Source organism: Coffea arabica, chromosome 4e (genome assembly GCF_036785885.1).
Source record: "Coffea arabica cultivar ET-39 chromosome 4e, Coffea Arabica ET-39 HiFi, whole genome shotgun sequence".
Taxonomy (NCBI): Eukaryota; Viridiplantae; Streptophyta; class Magnoliopsida; order Gentianales; family Rubiaceae; genus Coffea; species Coffea arabica.
In genome coordinates, this window is record NC_092317.1 from 6,718,316 (window position 1) to 6,737,035 (window position 18,720).

The 18,720-nt window shown below is 33.8% G+C and overlaps 1 protein-coding gene across 2 annotated transcripts; it reads right to left on the minus strand.

Annotated features, from left to right (window-relative positions):
* Positions 1–31: 31 nt before the first annotated feature.
* On the minus strand, positions 32–3,758 carry LOC113741702 (phosphatidylinositol 4-kinase gamma 7). Of its 2 annotated transcripts, XM_027269298.2 has the most exons (3): positions 3,610–3,758; positions 2,798–2,887; positions 32–2,499 (listed from the first exon to the last, which is right to left on the minus strand). In XM_027269298.2, exon 3 carries the CDS (start codon positions 2,264–2,266, stop codon positions 341–343), a length of 1,926 nt encoding a protein of 641 aa, XP_027125099.2. In that variant the 5' UTR covers positions 2,267–2,499; positions 2,798–2,887; positions 3,610–3,758; the 3' UTR covers positions 32–340. The 2 variants fall into 2 exon arrangements, with proteins under 2 accessions (XP_027125099.2, XP_027125098.2); XM_027269297.2 differs by lacking the exon at positions 2,798–2,887.
* Positions 3,759–18,720: the final 14,962 nt, after the last annotated feature.

Consider the following 18,720-nt stretch of genomic DNA (forward strand, 5'->3'; position numbering starts at 1 on the left):
CGCAAGCAGAATAACAAGCCAGCCAACAAAATGATATATACGTACCTATAATTTTCATATTAGCCAGCCAACAAGCTGATATATACATAGCTGTAATTTTCATAGTAGTCAGCCAACAAGCTGATCGTTTCTTATGAACAGCTGATCGTTGATGCCTAATCCCAAAACTATTTACATCTTTTTCTCGCATCACTATTACAACGCTTCTTGATGTGAAGGCTCGGAATCCAACCCTAAAAAACAGATCTCAAGCTCTCACATGCTTCGAAAGGTTTGCTTCATCTTGTACTAACTACAACTATACATTCAGTATGTTTAAAGGTCATCTCAAGTCACTCACTCAAAACTCGCCTGCAGTTCCCTGCCTTTGCCTCTGTTTCAGTGCAATGCTTGACGATTTAAGATTAGCAAATGCAGATCCAAGAAGCTCCTGGAATTTAGAAAGAAATAGGATCCATTCTTCCTCACTTAGGTCTGCCAAATTGACAAAGCCAATTGTTATTGGAAGCAACTCTTTGCCACTTCTTCTTTGTGCACATGTAGTGCCAGCCAAACAAGCAAGTTTGGGTTTCTGCCTGCTACTTTTCACCAAGCCAATTTTCTTTAGAGACTTCGAAAGCTTTACAGCATTAGAAAAGTAGTTAAGATCCAGCTCATGTCCAGAGTAGTCTGTGCAAGTTCTCTCATCATGAATCTCAGCGTCTTCCTTTCCAAGGAACTGCAGTTTGGAAACAGCATTCAGGCCATTTACAGAGTTGCGCTGTAACAAAGATGGCAATTTGGGGGTTAAGTCTTCCTGTATTTCTTGGCAAAGGCTTGTATCCTCATTATCCATGTCAAACTGATACTCTTGATCTCTTAATTCATTATCAATAGGCAATGAAGCTTCTCTAAGTGTCCCCCTTGCCTCCAAGCAAACACTCTCGAGCTCACTTGGCTCTTCCCCATGACCACTGTACTCCCTAGACATCATCTCACCAATCTCAGCAAGACAGAGCCCAAACTTTGTTGCTTCCTTGAGGAAAGTAGTGCTAAGTACCAACATCCTAAGACATGCCTCTCGCATCATGGGCAACTCAGCACGCAGCATCTCACAATCACGAATAGGATCAAGGTTCCTTATATACTCTCGCTCTTCCTCAGAAAAGGGAATTGAAGCCTGTGGCCAGTGTATCCATTCAAAATATGGATCCTCCAAACCTTCTGGCAGGCAAAGGCCATGATCAATGGGGATGAGCTCAACTTGACCAAACTTTCCAAAACCATCAAGCTTCCTGACCAGAAGATTTCCTGCATGCCTGTCAGTGTTAAAAATCCTAACATCTAGTATACCGATCCTATGTACGGCAGAAACTGGAAAACTAGTGGTCCCAAGATCACTAGCATCAAAGTCATGGCGAACAAAATGCTGAAGAGACGCAATCTTGCTGACCACTCCCATATTGTGAGGCTTGTTCCCATTTACACAGTCATTTACGTTGAAAACTGAATGAGAAATCTTGACGAGAGCAGTAGGAGGCACATTTGCAAAGTGATCATAGTCCAAAAGATAGGCTGCCACTTCTCGATAACCTGTTTCTCCAACCCTCACAGACCACTTAAGGCCAGGCTGTCCAAGAGAATTCCCTGAGAACCCCTTGGGGTTATTTGGCGCAAAAGGCTCCTCATCAGTTGGCTTAACAATGGCAACAGATTCTCCTTTACAGTTTCGAAAATAATAAACACCTCCTAGTCCACTATTGACAGGAATTGGATCAACCCCACTCTTGATAGCCCTTACAATCTCTTTAACCACTTTACTTGTTCTACCAAAGCAATTAGACTGACCAAGAATCTCAACAATACCACTTTTATCTCTTCGTTGATCAGCCTTCCCAGTAGGTGATAGGCATGGAGTTGATGAGCTTCTATGCATCATGTTTCTGGTGAGAAGCAATGGGCAATCCTTTCGAACAGCTGTAAGATCATTGTTCAGTATCATATCTCCAAATGTCAAAGAGCTTCCATCAGTGGGAACATCAAGGGCAAGCTGCAACCTTTTCTTCACCATACTAGCATTGTCCCTACGATCCAGCTCCATTCCCAAAACATGGCCTCTTTCAGTTTGGACAAAGATACGCCTACGCGGGGAAGGGGGTAAGGACAGTTTTCCTTCAGTTGACTTATTCCCATGGCAGTTACTACTGCTAGGGCTGTTGCTGAGCATGTCAACAGCCATTTGTACTTGAACAGGACCATCCAACTTTGGAGACATGATTTTCAGCATTAAAGGCAGCAGTGAGGTGTTTGATCTTCTCTCTCAAGTAGATGCCAATTGAGTACGGATTGTAAAGCTAGACCCAAGGTTCAAACCAGTCTACCATTTATGATATTACATTGTATCATCTTCAGACTTGTATTTCAAGACACAAAGATATACACCACAGCTACATATATATTATGAAGGTCGCTACATAGTGGAATTTGCTTTTGGTTTATGACAACCCAAAGATCCAAAATCTGCAATGCAAAAGAAATTCGATTATGCCAAACTCAAATACACAAATGACTACCTTTTTAGCATCAAGATGCCTTTACATAAACGCATTTCCAGTATTATGAAACACAAACAGACAGAGAAACTGAATACACCAGGCAAAAACTCCCATTGACTCAAGAATGAAGAGAGTTTATTCCTTTTATTGGGTTAATTTGATATTATAAACTTTCATAATATACATGACCAGGTATATAAGTATCTCAAAGGCTTAGTAAATGTTACAACCACATGGCATTCATGATCAACAGAAATTCTTACTCGCATCCATTATGTAAGAAGATATTTCTGACTTCTTATTGACTAAAATTTGAATTCACGAAATTGATGCATCCTATTGTTGCTCCTGTCCTGGATGGAGAAACAGGATCAAGTATAAAGAGAAATCACATTCCATACAGAGAAGACATAAATATCATCTCAAGACTCTTACTTATCAATTTTAAAAGAACAAGCAAAACAGGAAACTACACAAGACACGTAACGCACAATATTTTATAGCTTCATCAAAATTTAAAAATTAAATTGAACAAAAGGAGTCATTAATAAATGCATAACATAAAAACAGGACAATACTAAATTTACTCTCGTTTCAAGACGCGATCTACTCAAGTTAGAGAACTACATACGGAGTTTCAAGAACCAAAAATTCGAAAGAAAATCAAACTTTTTTAACCTTTTCTCTTCCATTATTTTCCTTTCAATCTTTTAACTCGATCTCACAATTCATGTCCATTTTAAAAAAAATTTGTTCGACTATAATTCGCAATGCAGATAAAATTTCTCTAAACCTGCACAAATCTCCTAAGAAAACTTCAATTTTTCCAAAATTTCAAGTTGATCGGAAACTTAGAGGTCCTCTAATCATCATTCTACACTTCTACTTTCATTTTTCTTTTCTTTTCTTTTTTTAAACATTTTACAGAGCAAAAACTTCAGATAACTGTCAAGAACATCAAACATTTGACCAAAAAAAAAAGGAAATAATCAAGCAAATGAGCCAAACGAAAAAACAGAAAAGAACAAATTATGGACGAAAATCGGAGAATGTAATGGAAATGGCGAAAGCTCACAGGAGAGAGAAGATGATCACGGCCGCTGAAGAAAGAGACGACGAGGAAAATCAACGGCGGGGGATCATCCTGTTCATCAACATCATTATCGTCGTCAAAATCTTCAGAACCTGAGATCTTCTCTCTCTATATTTGTCCCATTTGGAGTAGACCAGCTTCACGCAAGTACTTTAAGGGTACCGGATCATGGGAACGTGTTTAACCGTGGCGGTAAAAACTACAGACTGGCGGTAAAAACTCCATTCCAGATAAGTCTGCACCCTCTTATCTTTTTTATTCAAATAAGCAAAAAGTAATTTACTACCACTAGTACTTTAAAGATTATCCATTCTACCCATATTATTGGAGTACATTTTTCAATGATTGTATATTATACATCTTTTTCTAAAAAAATTTATGAACAGATTCAATAAAATATCAATGAAAATATACTCCATTTTCTTTCAACAAGCTAGAACATCAAAATGAATCTAGTGAACCAGGAAGTAGTTTTGATCTTTTTCTATTTTTACTATTTTTTTATACTACATGAAATTCGAGTCTTTAGGTGACGTCGTACAAAATGTCCAAGTTCCGCTACGATTTCCGATAGGGGCTGGATCATTGGTAACCAGATTCGAATTTACTGTTGGGGTGAAAAAAAATTTTCTATGGGCAAAATACGCAAGGAAATTAAACAAAAAAAAAATTAACGATACGTGGTAATTGGAGGATGGTCGTTGGACTGGGGGCTCTTTCCTGGCACTTAAGACAGTGCCACTTGTTGCCCGCCACCTCCCATGACACACACTATCTGTCACTTTGTCAGTTGATTTGTCGAACAACAAACTTGACCCTTTGCAGTACTGATAAATAGTCCTCTCTAATTACTAAGTCAATAAGATAAGAAGATGCCAAAAAGGTGCAGACAAGTTTATACATGAGCAGAACATGACAAGGGTACTATTTCCAGATTACTCGGTTGTGAGTCCCTAATTTGGAGGTGCAAACCAACATAATCATGCTAGACAATTAGGACGTTTAAATTTGTTTGATTATTTTAATAAATTTAAAATTTTGATTTTGAGTTTATTTATTTTGCCGAACCAAGATTGAATGATTTCTTTTTTGTCGAATTTAAATGTTATTAAATATAAAACGCTATTCAAATTTATCTTGACCAGTTAACGAATTAAAATGGAATGAACTTTTAATAAATCGATATTAATTTAAGTATCGATTAGCCCTAATCCATTTTATGAAGTTGTTATTCACATAATCTCCAGAGAGAGTGAGTGTGTGTGTTCTTATTCATATAGACCCAGTAAGGCTTCATTCTTATGTTCTCATTGCTTCTGAGTATACACTGAAGAATCACACTTCACACTGTGAACCTATGCGAATTTAAAATAATAACCGAGTATTTGTCAAAATTTATATGTGTGCGTGTATTATAATTTTTATGATGAAAAATCGGACGTTAATTTGTTTATTGTGCACCCCAAAATGAGAAATCCAATTTGAACAAGGAAGGGCAAAAAATCAAATTACCCGATGAGCAAACAAGGGGAAAAGACAATGGGTGTGTTTGGACAGGAGATTATTTTTTAAAAAATTATTTCAAATAATATTGTAACATTTTTTTATAATGTGATATATATGTAATATAAAAAAGTAATTAGAAGTTTTGTTTATTATGAAAGTTGAGTAATATTTGAGATTTTTTTTTTTTTTGGCAAATTATGCTTATCAAATGGACCCAGTGACACCAATCCAAAACACACCATCCACCATTTAGGTTTAGTAGCTTGGAATCTTGGGCCACACTGCCTGGGTTACCCCACGGCCCATTACTCATTTGCACGGCACATAAATTTAGATAAGGTACCCACACGAAGCAAATAGGTGAGTGAAAGTAAAAATGGACCCAACTGAAATTGATGCCATTCCTCAGCCGCATCCCAAAATAGGCCTCACTTGCTATTATAGCTTATTATATAAGGGATCAAAAACCTAATGGATTTAAAAGAAGAAAAAAAATAGAATTCATGCTACAATCTTGATCCGGTTTTGTATGCATTGTTCAATGGTTGTGCTGTTTTGGATTCTTCAATGGTTGTGCTGTTTTGGATTCCTTTAGAATGACGAATTCTCCATACAGCTACTCATCAAAGTTTTCACAAAGTCTAGAGTCATTTATTCAAGCATGAGGGTATGAATCTAAGCTAAGTCCAACCACAAAAAACATACTTCCCTACTCCCTTTCCTCCTCTTTGACCTTACAACGAGGGACATCGATGAAGTGTCTTGACGGACTCAAAAGAGTCTCTACCAAAATAGTTCAAAAGTAATTCCTTGCATGAATGAGTTGTGGTCAAATGGGAATTTGAATTTCAACCGCATGGATAGAAATATTTTGGAAATGTGAAATATTATGTAGTTTTTTTAAAACTACGGGTACAATTGAGGATACACATGTGTTTAGGTACATTTATCGAAATGCCCTCATTTTGGTACATTTAAAACTTTGATTTATGCAGACATCTAGGTATTTCTGAAATATAGAATTATTTTAAAACTATTTTTGCATCAAGTACAACTCATATAAACTTATATGTTGGTATAATTATTGAAATGGTGTTGTAAACACATTTAATTGAAGTGTGGTTTTTGTTGTGCAATTAACACAAAAGACATATTAACACGTTTTTATAACTAACCGTTGGAAAATATTCTTTTGTTTGAAACAAGTTATGTTTGCTTTTGGACGATTTTCAACTAACATCTGTAGGGATCTTCTAGGAATGGTAAAATTATAAAAGTATTGATAAAATAAAATGTACAAGTACGTGTTGTAATTAGAATATACTATGATTGGATTTGGCATATATGATGATTATTTTTTTTTAAAATGTACCATTATTTGTTTAATAAAAAATCTTCTTTAATCACAAGTACCAAACACCCGCGCTATGCGCAAGCACTCCCCCTAATAATTTCAATAACAGTGACTATCGAGACATAATCAATCAACAGTATTGATAATCGTCTCTTTAATAATTACTGCTCAAAATTGACTCGACTCGACAGAATTAAGAAACTCACTCATCATCAATTTGTTAGACCTAACAAAAACCTCGTGGCCCAAGTTGGAGGTGCCCACCAAGAAACCAGAAAAAGCAAGAAGAAGAAGAAGGCAAAGTTAGCAAAGGAAAGGTAAATGGGGGGTGAAAGGTGACCCTTAGCAAAGTAGTTGTGGGACCACGTTACTCCTATAAGGACCAGCCAAAAGGCACGAGACTTGAAGCACGTGAGTTTGCCACGTGAGCATGGATTTTACAACGTCAAATGACCCATCAACCACACGTCATTTCCTCAACTAGTGCACATGGCCCCCCACGTCTATAGCCCTTTGCCCTTTGCTTGCTTTCGACGGGTTTCTTTTCTTGTTTTTTGTGTTTTTTTTTAATATATATATATTTTTCGTTTTGAGAAAAAAAAAAAGGAGGAAGAATAGGAGTGGGTCCCGTAATTTCCCTAATCCTAACCCCACGTGATGCCGTCACGAGAAAGAGAGCGACGCACCGATTAAGTCCGTCAAGCACGTGCCCTCACGTCCCCTCAATCTTCATTGGTTTTCTTGATGATGTCCTATGTCGGTGGAGCCCACCCCCTTAAGGCCCCCAAATTTTTTGGTCATTTGGGCCCATTTTACTGTCTTCGCCTTCTCTCTTGTTGCTCAAACTAGCCCCACCCCCACGTTGAGATCATTCGTTGGTGGAGAATGCAAAGATCAAGAGACGTAAAATGCCAGATCCAACTTTTTTGTTTTTGGTCCCAAAATCCAACTTTTTTTGTTACCAAAATCCAACTTTTTTATTACCAAAATCAACAGATGCATATTGCATTGACAATTTAGATGCATCTTATTTGCATTTACATTTTTTTCCCCTTGAATTCACTCCTTAATCAATCTTTTCTACGTTATCATTGTAATAAATATTTTGCATTGACAATTTAGATGCACGACACATACTAATAGTTATTTGAATTATAAATTCTCCTTTTGCATTTAAGATGAGCATCTAATCCCGCTCACATAACACAATCTCGCATTGATAGTATAAACAAAAAGGACTGATGTTTTGATTTTAACGTGTTTTACTAGATAATATGTTAACTTGGAGTAATTAGCAAAGTAGATTTATATTTAGGGTTCTTTTATTTAAGGCACAAGATAAAAAGTGAGTCAAGTACTTAGTTGTTTGCAAAAGTTTATATAATTTCTTGAGCTAAAGCTTGTAAAAGTTCATTTGAAATTTACAGTAGACTCACCGTCTATGTTTTGTGTGCTTGTTTAATACTGCGAGGGCACATAATAAAAATAACCTTACATTTATAGCAACGAGATTTATATATCCTTTCGCTTGTGAAAGTTGATCGTCATCTTTGTAGGAAAAGAAGATGCACAATTAGTTCATAAGATTTTCTTCCTCATTGAACTTCAATTGCAAGAAAATTAGTAGCTAGTCCTTTCTTAACGCAAATATCTTTAAAGAGGAGGCAGGGCTGCTCTTGTTCATAGAGTTGAACTAGACATGAGCCTGTTTGATAATAAGTTTTTGAATAACTTTAGTTACAGTAATTTTAAAAATTTATTAAAATTTTTAAATTATACATTTCAAAATATCTAAAAAATTATACACTTCAAAAATTTTTCTACAATTTCTATAGTAAACTACAGTAAAATTTTAGACAAACACTCAAAAAACTCATTTGCTAAACAGGACCATGATTTCGGAGCTCTATAACCTGGACACTTAACTCGCTGATAGGCTTGGCCAAACCATTTTTATTGGAGACAAAAGGTTTTGTCGATGTTTACCAAAAACAAAACATTCGACAGTGGCTTTGGGACTAGTTTGGCGATTGTAAGGAAAATCCAGTATCAAAGATTCCATTATTGTAAAGTATCAAACTTCCATTATTGTAAAGTATCAAACTTCCATTATTCCTAAGTGACTTCTGTAGTAATTTATCACTTTTGTACAAAGTTGGATGATACAATCACAAGAGTTCTAAATGCCATCTCTTCATTTCTGTAATGATTTAGTGTACCAAGAAGGCACTAAGAAAATTCTTGTCCTCCTCACACGCATATTAACAAATGTAGCTCAAAGATAAGTCGAATGGTATCATGATCTTTTTCGAATCAAAAGGTTCTTCGATTCCCATTTGGATTGCTATTTCTTGAAATTTTTGTAGAAAAATATATTGTAACAATTTAGTATACGTGAAATAAAAATATGATTGAAAAATATGTTCACGAAAACGTATAAATTTTGTGGAGGAGAGGGGGGAATGGCTTTTCAAACAAAACCTTAAAGCTTCAACGCACCGGCTTTGGATCAAAACTCCATCCCAAATTCATCAACAACCCAAAAAAATTTTTTTTTATTAAACTACCATGGCAAGGGCAAGTGATTGAACGTACAAGCTTCGTGTATTCTTTAGCGGATAAATTAAGAGCGCTCCTATTTTCAAATGTTTACCAAGAAAAAACAAAGGAGCAGCTAGCTACTTCAAATGCATTTCACAAATAGTATTAAGGTTTAAACTCTGCAAATAGATACTGCCATGGGATTCTCCACAAGAATGAAAACAGAACAAAAAGAAGAAAGTTCTGCAGTGGAAATGGAATTTGTGAAGAATATTTAGACACGTCACATGATGTTAAACATGCTCATGTACCATTCTTTTTATATTTGCCACGAAAATCAACTCGAAGAAGTAACAGCTGTTATTTATTCTTTGCAGACCAGACACTTCCAAAGATCATTATATGAATTTATTCTAACTGTGTATTAGCTTTGTCATTGTTCTAGTTTGGTCCTTTAATATCTCGAGCTGTATGTGTTTGGAATGAGACCTTCATGAAGACTTTGCCCATAACTTGCATCCAAAGATCAAACCTTTATATTTGTAGTCCGTGTTTTCGGATTTGACTCCTTTCCTGTAAAATCTCTTTGTTACTCACGATGCACGTCTCGATGCATGGCATGTTTTTATTTATTAATAAAAATTAGGATTAATCCAACTTAAAATGATCATCATGTTCCTTCCTAATAAATAAAAATAAATGTCATACATCTGCATGTGCATCGTGAGAAATAAAGAGAGAATTCACTGAAAAGGAGCCAAATTTCATGTTGTCATTATTAAAATTCCATGGTCATAATGTGATACATGATGCATTAATATTAATCACATTTAATTATATAAATAAAATCAATTTTCACTACTTTCTGGTTAGTAAATATTAAGAACTCTTCTTACTCATTTAGTAGGATATTGACATTGGTACACTACGTGCCACATTGTGTGAATTGATCGTTTCATATTTTTGATAAGAAAAAGACACCATCACTGCTCTACTTCTTAAGAAGTATATTTTGTTTTTTTCCAGCAACATATCCGAGGAAACTTTCATCGAACAGGACTCATGGGCCCTTCCTTGTTAGGGACATTTTTGTCATTTCATTCCTTCACTATAACCAACATTAACGACTTAGAAAAAGAGTTAACGCCGTTACCACAATACAGACACAGCCGGCAGATCACCGCCGTTACGTTAGCAGTTAGCACAGGAAATGCAAAGACAAGAGAGAGGGAGGCGGGGGTGGCGGAAGAGGAGGTGGTCCCCACCGCACGCGAGCCGGCAAGCAGTATGGCAGATGAACGGCAGGGGATGGGCGCACGTGAGCGGCTGGTTGCTTCTCTGAGCTCACGTGCGTTGCTTATGTATCCACGTAATTCCCTCTCTCTCTCTCTCTTCTTTTTTTTTTTTTCCAATTTTTGCTATTTTGGAATTAAATTCTTGGGCAATTAATAATTCCATCCTCCCCTTTTCCCTTCTCTACCCACCCTATGTCTTGTTTTGGACCCGTCACATCAATTTTATAAGTAAACAGAAGTATGCATCACAAAGATCAGTTCATCCAGGATCACATGCCATCCATCTTCAGAAATATCCCTCAAAATTTTACCAGTCCTATTGGGAAATTAAAGTATGAAGTGCAAAAATTGTGGCAGATTTGCATTGGGCAGATATGGGATATATTCTCCTTCCACTAGCTTTATGATTATCATCTTACTCCGTTCGTGTGAATGTTTTGGAATTTAATTCAATTGAGGTAATTGGTGAGAGCAAGTGAAGAACTACGTTTGAAAAGTGACTTTCCCATCTTCTATCAACCTCCTCATTCATTTCAACAAACTTATTTTACAGACGATTGCAAGATTAATATAATAACCTACAATTTGTCAATCAACATTAACCAAAGAAACTTTAATCGGTTTGCAACAAAAGTTGATACTTGAAATTTCAGAACCCGATTGAACTGATATTTTTTTAAAATTTTTGTAAAAAAAAAAATACTGTAGTAATTTGATGTTTATGAAAGAACAAGATGATTGACCAACAAATTTTTGTTTAGAAAACTACAAGCAAGGCCAAGTCTTCCAACAAATGCTATAAGTTTTCATCTCCTAGAAGACCAGCGTACCAAATTACTTTCTTTCTATTTGATCACACGATGCTTTCTAATTCTTTTAGTAAAAAAAGAAAAAGGGGGACAGAGAGAGAGAGAAAAACAACGGTAAAGATGATTACGGAATAACCACCCTCTACAAAAGAAAAAATGGGCCAAATCCTATGTATGGTTTCTTTATGACTCGTAGCTAAATCATATTTATACTATACATGCAGACCAATAATATCTTTGCATCACCTCCCAAGATCTTGATGGAGGAAGGCACAAACCACCGCCTAACATTTTATTTATCCATGATCTTTCAATCTCTACTTCTTGGCTTTCCTCATTGTAGAATAATGCAAAATTGGGGATCCAATAAATGGATTCCAAGCTCGAACTAGCAGTAATTTTTTTAATATCGGACCGTGTATAAATTAATGACTTGATAATCAAGACTGAGAGGGGACCCCAAAGTCACAAATCCCTTCTTTGATTTTTTATATTCAACAAAACTGGATCGCGTATAATGGAAGTTGGGACCACCGCATCTCTCCCTGAGTTGGCCACGTGATTCGGGAGGCGGGCGATGTGGTAGGCAGACATTTTTTATCACGTGACTTTCCCCGTCTTCCACGGACTATCCGCCACGTGTACCCCTAACTTAGTAGTACGAGTATTATTTTAGTCTCCATCTCTCACTCCTCAGCTTTGATTTGATTAAATAAAGTGAGGAGAGCGAGAGCATCCGTATTATCCTAATCCCAAGACACAATGAAGGGAAATTGATTGTTAACTGATCCCTAAATTGATACCCTAAGCAGGGAATGTCCTTGTTACACGGAACCTTCTTAAATTGATTGTTTATTAATCATCATTTGAAACAACACATCAACTCTCACTCACTTGATCAAATGATTGAATCTTGGAGTACTAGCCTCCAATTGTTTGGATTTCAATTTTTTTTTTACAGAAAAATTTTTACGTTTTTCGTAAATATATATTTCAATCACTTTTTTACCTGACATATTTCAAATCGTTATACTCCCTCCGTCTCACTTTGATAGTCCTGTTTTCCTTTTTCGTCTGTCTCAAATTGTAGTCTAATTTCCAATTGAAGAATGTAGTTGTATTTTAATTTTCCTAAAATACCCTTATTCAATGTAAGTTGTTGTTACTATAAACCTACCCCATTTAATGAGAGTTGATTATTTTTTCACCATCAATTCAAGTTCCCATAAAGTTGTACCATATTTAATGTGAGGGTATTTTAGGAAAATAACAATCTAAATTTACTTTTCTAACAAAGTTAACTACTTTTTCTTAAACTGTATGAAAAAAGAAACAGGACTATCAAAGTGGGACGGAGCGAGTAATATATTTTTCTATAAAAACTCTTAAAATAGCAATTCAAACAGACTATTAAAGAAAATTATTTACTAGTGCTTGTAGACTCAACCTATGAAATTACTTCATCCGTCCCACTTTAATAATTCCGTTTTCCTTTTTCGTCTGTCCCAAATTGTAGTCCACTTTCCAATTGAAGGATGTAATTGTCTTTTAATTTCTCTAAAATACCCTTATTTAATGTAAGTTATTATTACTATAAACTACCTTATTTAATATAGATTGTTAGTATTGAATATAATCTAACCCCATTTAATGCATTTAGATTTTCCAAAACATATGATATATGAAAAGCCAACTTTATTTAATGTAAGGTATTTTTGAAAAATAGCAATCTAAATTTGTTTTTCCAACAAAATTAATTACTTTTTCTTAAACTGTGTGAAAAAAAAACTAGTACTATCAAAATGGGACAGAGGGAGTGTTACACTTACTATGATTCCAAAACGAAAGTGATTTATAGTAATTAGTAGAATCATGAAATTGCCTTCACAGGGATATGTTGAGAATTATTGTATAGTAGTACTAATAAGGTTCCGTTTGATAAAACTGAATCTGAATTCTGAAGTCTGAATTCTGAAATCTGAATACTGAAACAATTAATTTGTTGAATTTTAAGTACTGAAAAAAATATATGAATGTCTGAATTTTAATGCTAAACCTATTTATGCTGTTTGATAAATATTTATAGCTGAATGTTTAATAAGTTTAATTTGACAATTTTGCCCTTATATCCTTTCATTCAAAAAAGAAATAGAATCTATAATTTAATTAGTTTAAAATTGTTAGGTATGAAAATGACAATATTTATTTTTAAATCAAATTAATACAAAAGATGAAATATATTATATTAGGAGTATGGAGAAGATGTGAAAGTCATTAAAAAGGGAGAAAAGAGAAACTAAAAATCGTTAGATAGATAATATTATGTTGTTTAATTAGATAAGAATTTTGAACCTAATTAACAAACAAGGGTAGATTTGGTAGATAAGATAAGGTAGTTGAAGTAATTCTATTGATTCTTATCAGAATTAAGCATTCAGTTATGATTCTTGTACTGAAAAAAATACACACAGGTTCAGCACTGCTTAACAAGTTCAGCAAATAGATTTTCATTTATCAAACACTCAAAACATCTGAATGTCTGAAAAATTCAGATTCAGCACTTTTTTATGTTATCCAACAGGTAAAAGCAGTGGAATTTTGACATGTTGTTTTTGTAGTCAAAGTAAAATGTTCGTAACAAAAAGCTTGCCGACTGGTTACATCAAAGTTGTTGAACTTGGCTACCGTGCTGAACTGATATATTCTTTTTATTGCTTAAACAATTTGTGAACAAGATTGCATGATCTTGGGGGCGAACAAGTCTTCCCCATTAATTGTTTCCTCACGAGCTATTATTACTTAAAAGTAGAACATCAAGGAAAAAAGCTAATATATGTACAAGTACCGTTCATGAACCTAATGTGCTGTCTTAATGTATTGGAATATTTACTTTCATTGTCATTTGTTTTTGCAAAGTCAGGTTAGTACGTATATACATATAAATATAATAGCTGTTGAAGTTGGTGTTTGTACGTTTCCAAGCTACGAGAGCTTACTTATTGCTTGCCAAATATATTGATATCTAATGGTTGCTTAAACAATTAAATGTCTCGACTGATATGCCTGGATAAAGAGCAATGTTGAGGGGCTTTCCTGTATCTTCTCATTGAATAATTATGTGTTTCTTTGTGCTAATTCTCTCTCAGATCAAGAGTGACAACTAATCAACAATGCCAAGCAGATGAACAAGTCCCCAAAGATAATCTTTACGACTAGCTAGTTTTATATTCGTTCACTTTGCAGTAGGGTAGATTTTTCTTTGCTGAGTTAAGTTTGTATACACCGAAAATGTACATTAAGAGTTTTTATGCTAGCAGGTGCAGATGTATATCACGAGAACATAAAAATGAATTTTAAAATTGAATTAAAATTACGTGACATGCAGTTTAATCTCATTAACGTATGAAATTTTTACATTAACGGTGCATAAATAATTAATTCTGACTTTTTTTTTTTTAACGAAAAGGCCGCTTAATGCACTTTATACTATCACGATAGAAAGTAGCTGATCAAACATCTCTCTCAATTCACTGATCACGTATTGGCATTCATCATGAGAGTTGAGTCTTGTCAACCTCTTTTGTGTAAACCAGAAAGTAGTCGTGCTTTTAATTTTGTTGTTGATGCATTAGGCAAAGCACCGACCAACCAACGACGATTTAGAAGTCTTTGTCAACGTGCAATTTGATGATCTTTAACCAAAACCGACGGCGGGAGCACCCGTATTTAGCTGGAAGATGTTTAGTCAAATATATATCATGCCTGTTCAAACCCGTATTTAGCTGGAAGATGTTTAGTCAAATATATATCATGCCTGTTCAAACCATGGTTTACCTTCTTGACGTCCTTGAATTCCACGATTAATATTGGCTCTATTACTCTTCAAGGTGAACGAACTTCCACCCAAGGAGCCAACAAGTCGAAATCTACTAAAATTTACACCTAAGGAGCCAACAAGCCGGCAAACACAAGAAGTTTTTTTTTAAAAAAAAAAATCAATTAAAATGAATATTCATGAGCTTCAAATATTGAGTAATTTTTATTAGATTTTCTCTAATAATTTCTACTGAACGCTTCGTTAATACACCTAAATTACACTTATCTTAGTATATGGATGTACAATATTTGTAATTATTACACCCTTGTATTTAGATATCTTTACAAATTAATTTCATTTTTGGGAAAATTTAACACTCTTAACAAGTGTCCACCATTTGCCAAATTTTTTTTTTTTGAGATTACAGTTAACTCGCAACGGTGGTATGAGGTATTAGCAAAAGTATGATACTCATATAATTCAACAACATTACAATATTTTACCCAACAATGGTGGATCAAACTAGTAATAAATAATTTACCTAAGTGAAAGTTAAACTTAAGAGTTAAGACACTTAGGCACCGTCTGGAGTTGTGGTGCATTTACCAAAAAAAAAAAACAGTATGAAGTAGTAAAAGTCTTTTAGGGTTTTTGGCAACTAATTTTCTGGAATTCAAGGAGCCCGGTATTTATTAATTTGTAGGCACTTTTTTGTTGAAAGTATTTGCGTCAAAAGTATTTCTTTATAAATCATCAGTTTTGTTTGGATAGAGTATTATTCTAAATAATTATTTGAAATAATTTCTGTGACACTTTTTGTGATTTGATGTATATGAGATAAAAAAATAATTAAAAATATAAAAAAAGAATTAAAAAATATGTTTATAATACAAGGAAACAATTTTTTTGAAAAATTTTGCTCTTCAAACATATTCACCGTAACTCCAATCGGGAACTAAAGTAACTTACCGCAACCCTACTTATACCCGTGAATGAGACACTATCAGCGACCAGTGCAACAAGTTCAAGTTCAAGTACAAAATTCAAATGAAGTAAGTTGCAGAAACCCGACCCTAAGGAGTCAGTAGTATAAGTTTTGTATGGTGGGCTTGAAGCTATTGGAGGAGGGGGACCCCAAAGGAGAAAAATAGCTGGGGCTGTTAGTTGGCCCGTCCAAAGTGTGTACTGTGTTACTGTTGTTACATGTCATTTGTGGAATTGCACGTGAGTTGCTGGGTCAAACTCCGCTGGCCCCCACCCCCACTTTTCATGCGTCTATGTGATCACACGACGAAATTGAAGGTCACTGCCTCGCAGAATTTTTTTTTTAGGTGCAAGCAGTGATAGATTTAAATTCGAGATCTCTTATTTATATTTTTTTTTTGAATCATTCAATTCATTTTATTACTATATTATTTCATCATTTATATGTCTCTGTTGGAGAATTTTTTGAAAATTTCCATAGAATAAGATTGGAATAAATTTATTAGTATATGCTAAGAATGAGGTTAATTAAGATAAATTTTTGCCCAAAAAGGATATAACTATTTCTGAGTGCAGGACTTCTTTAAAGCATATAAGAGCAGTGACGACCATTACTGTATATGTACATCCCAACTTGTAAAATGAAAGCCTTAGGATGGCAAAACACCATTTTAGAGAAGAAATAGGAAATTTTTTTTAAAAAGAAAACAGATTTCTACAACTGATTGTTCGGGAACACAAAATTGCCTGTACAACCACATACACAAATATGGTATTGTAGAAATTTTTTGAATCAAAAAATTATTTTATTTTGAAAGAGTTTTTAGAATAATGCTGTAACACTTTTTGAGATGTGATGTATGTGAGATAAAAATATATTCTATATCTATATGTATTGGAGAAGGGGTTTTTAGCAGAGACCCTTTCAATGGCTTCCAAACTTCTCATTCTTTTTTCTAGAATTTTGTATTTATTTTAATACATAAAAAGTAGTGGGTTATAACCAACTCTATCACCAATCAAATTTAAAATTTAAAACATTCTCACTATCTACTTCATAAACCGTTTATAGTTTATTATTTATACTTTAAATCTTTTTTACTCCTTAATTAAAGACAAATGTTCATTCCTATGCTATTGTAATACAATGTTGCATTTTTATAATTAAGAAATATTTGTTACCATACTAACCCTATAACCACCCCTACAAATGAGCTTTGCAAATTACAATCATGTTTCAAAAAAATCACAAATGTGCAACTAAATGTAAAGTTGAGGGGGTAAAGTACAGTTAAATATAAAGTTAAGGGGTTTACTATATTTAACCCTAAAAAAAATCTCAAGAACGGAACAAGTAGTGGGTTATAAATTTTTGTATTTATTTTAATACATAAAAAGTAGTTGGTTATAACCAACCCTTTTACCAATCAAATTTAAAATTTAAAACATTTTCACTATCTACTTCATAAACCGTTTATAGTTTGTTATTTATACTTTAAATCTTTTTTACTCCTTAATTAAAGACAAATGTTCATTCCTATGCTATTGTAATACAATGTTACATTTTTATAATTAAGAAATATTTTTTACCATACTAACCCTATAACTACCCCTACAATGAGCTTTGCAAATTACAATCACGTTTCAAAAAAATCACAAATGTGCAACTAAATGTAAAGTTGAGGGGGTAAAGTACAATTAAATATAAAGTTAAGGGGTTAACTATATTTAAGCCTAAAAAAAATCTCAAGAACGGAACAAGTAGTGGGTTATAAATTTTTGTCTAGATTTTTGTATTTATTTTAATACATAAAAAGTAGTGAGTTATAACCAACCCTATCACCAGTCAATTTTAAAATTTAAAACTTTCCCATAATCTACTTCATAAACCGTTTATAGTTTGTTTTTTATACTTTAAATCATTTTTACTCCTTAATTAAAGATAAATGCTCATTTACATACTATTTTAATACAATTTTAATTCGGAAGCATACAACATGATCAAGAAACAGCAGAACCAATTGGACTAGATTTTGACCCAAAAAAAATTAGGCTTATATGCCACTGGCACGTTGCCGTAACTTGCAATGCCAATTAGGACTATTTAGCCTTTTTTTTTTTTTTTTGCAAGGAGTTAGGAAACTGTAAAGCTTATTTAGGCAAATTTTGACTCATCGGTGATTTGAATATCAAGTTATTGAATATACTACAAATCCTATAATATCAGTCTACTACAAAAAATAATATTTTACTAGAATGTGGTATTTGCGTACGAAATTTCAGAGGTAAATCAAATGCTTTTACTTATACTCTATATAATTTGAATAGTTTTTTAGCGAATATAACTATACTATGCAGGAGCATCATTTTGTACAATTAAATCTAGCAAATTGTATACAATCACAATTTAGATTTTGCTCGATACCTGTGCAGTTGGTGAGTTCCATCAGTAATACTACATCAAACTTTTAATGTTGTTTCATACTCTTATAAACATGTATTTCAAAAAATTGTAGGTTTGAAAATGATACATGTGCTCAAAAGATAGTTACCTGATTGAGGTCAAGCAATTTTACAACATCACAAGCATTATTGATAGCAAATTCAAAGAGAATGTGGATATCCGAATATACAATCATGCATATGGTAAACTTATTCTATTTAATTTAATTACTGCACAAATTTTTTAAATTTATAATCATAACATATACCTTCTTTCATTCTTACTAGATTAAATATTTTCGAATACTTGCTTACATTCGGAGCATTAACATAGAAAACATGTTC

Coding starts and splice junctions, on each gene's coding strand:
- LOC113741702 (XM_027269297.2), bottom strand. CDS start 2,266: ATGCTGAAAATCATGTCTCCAAAGTTGGATGGTCCTGTTCAAGTACAA.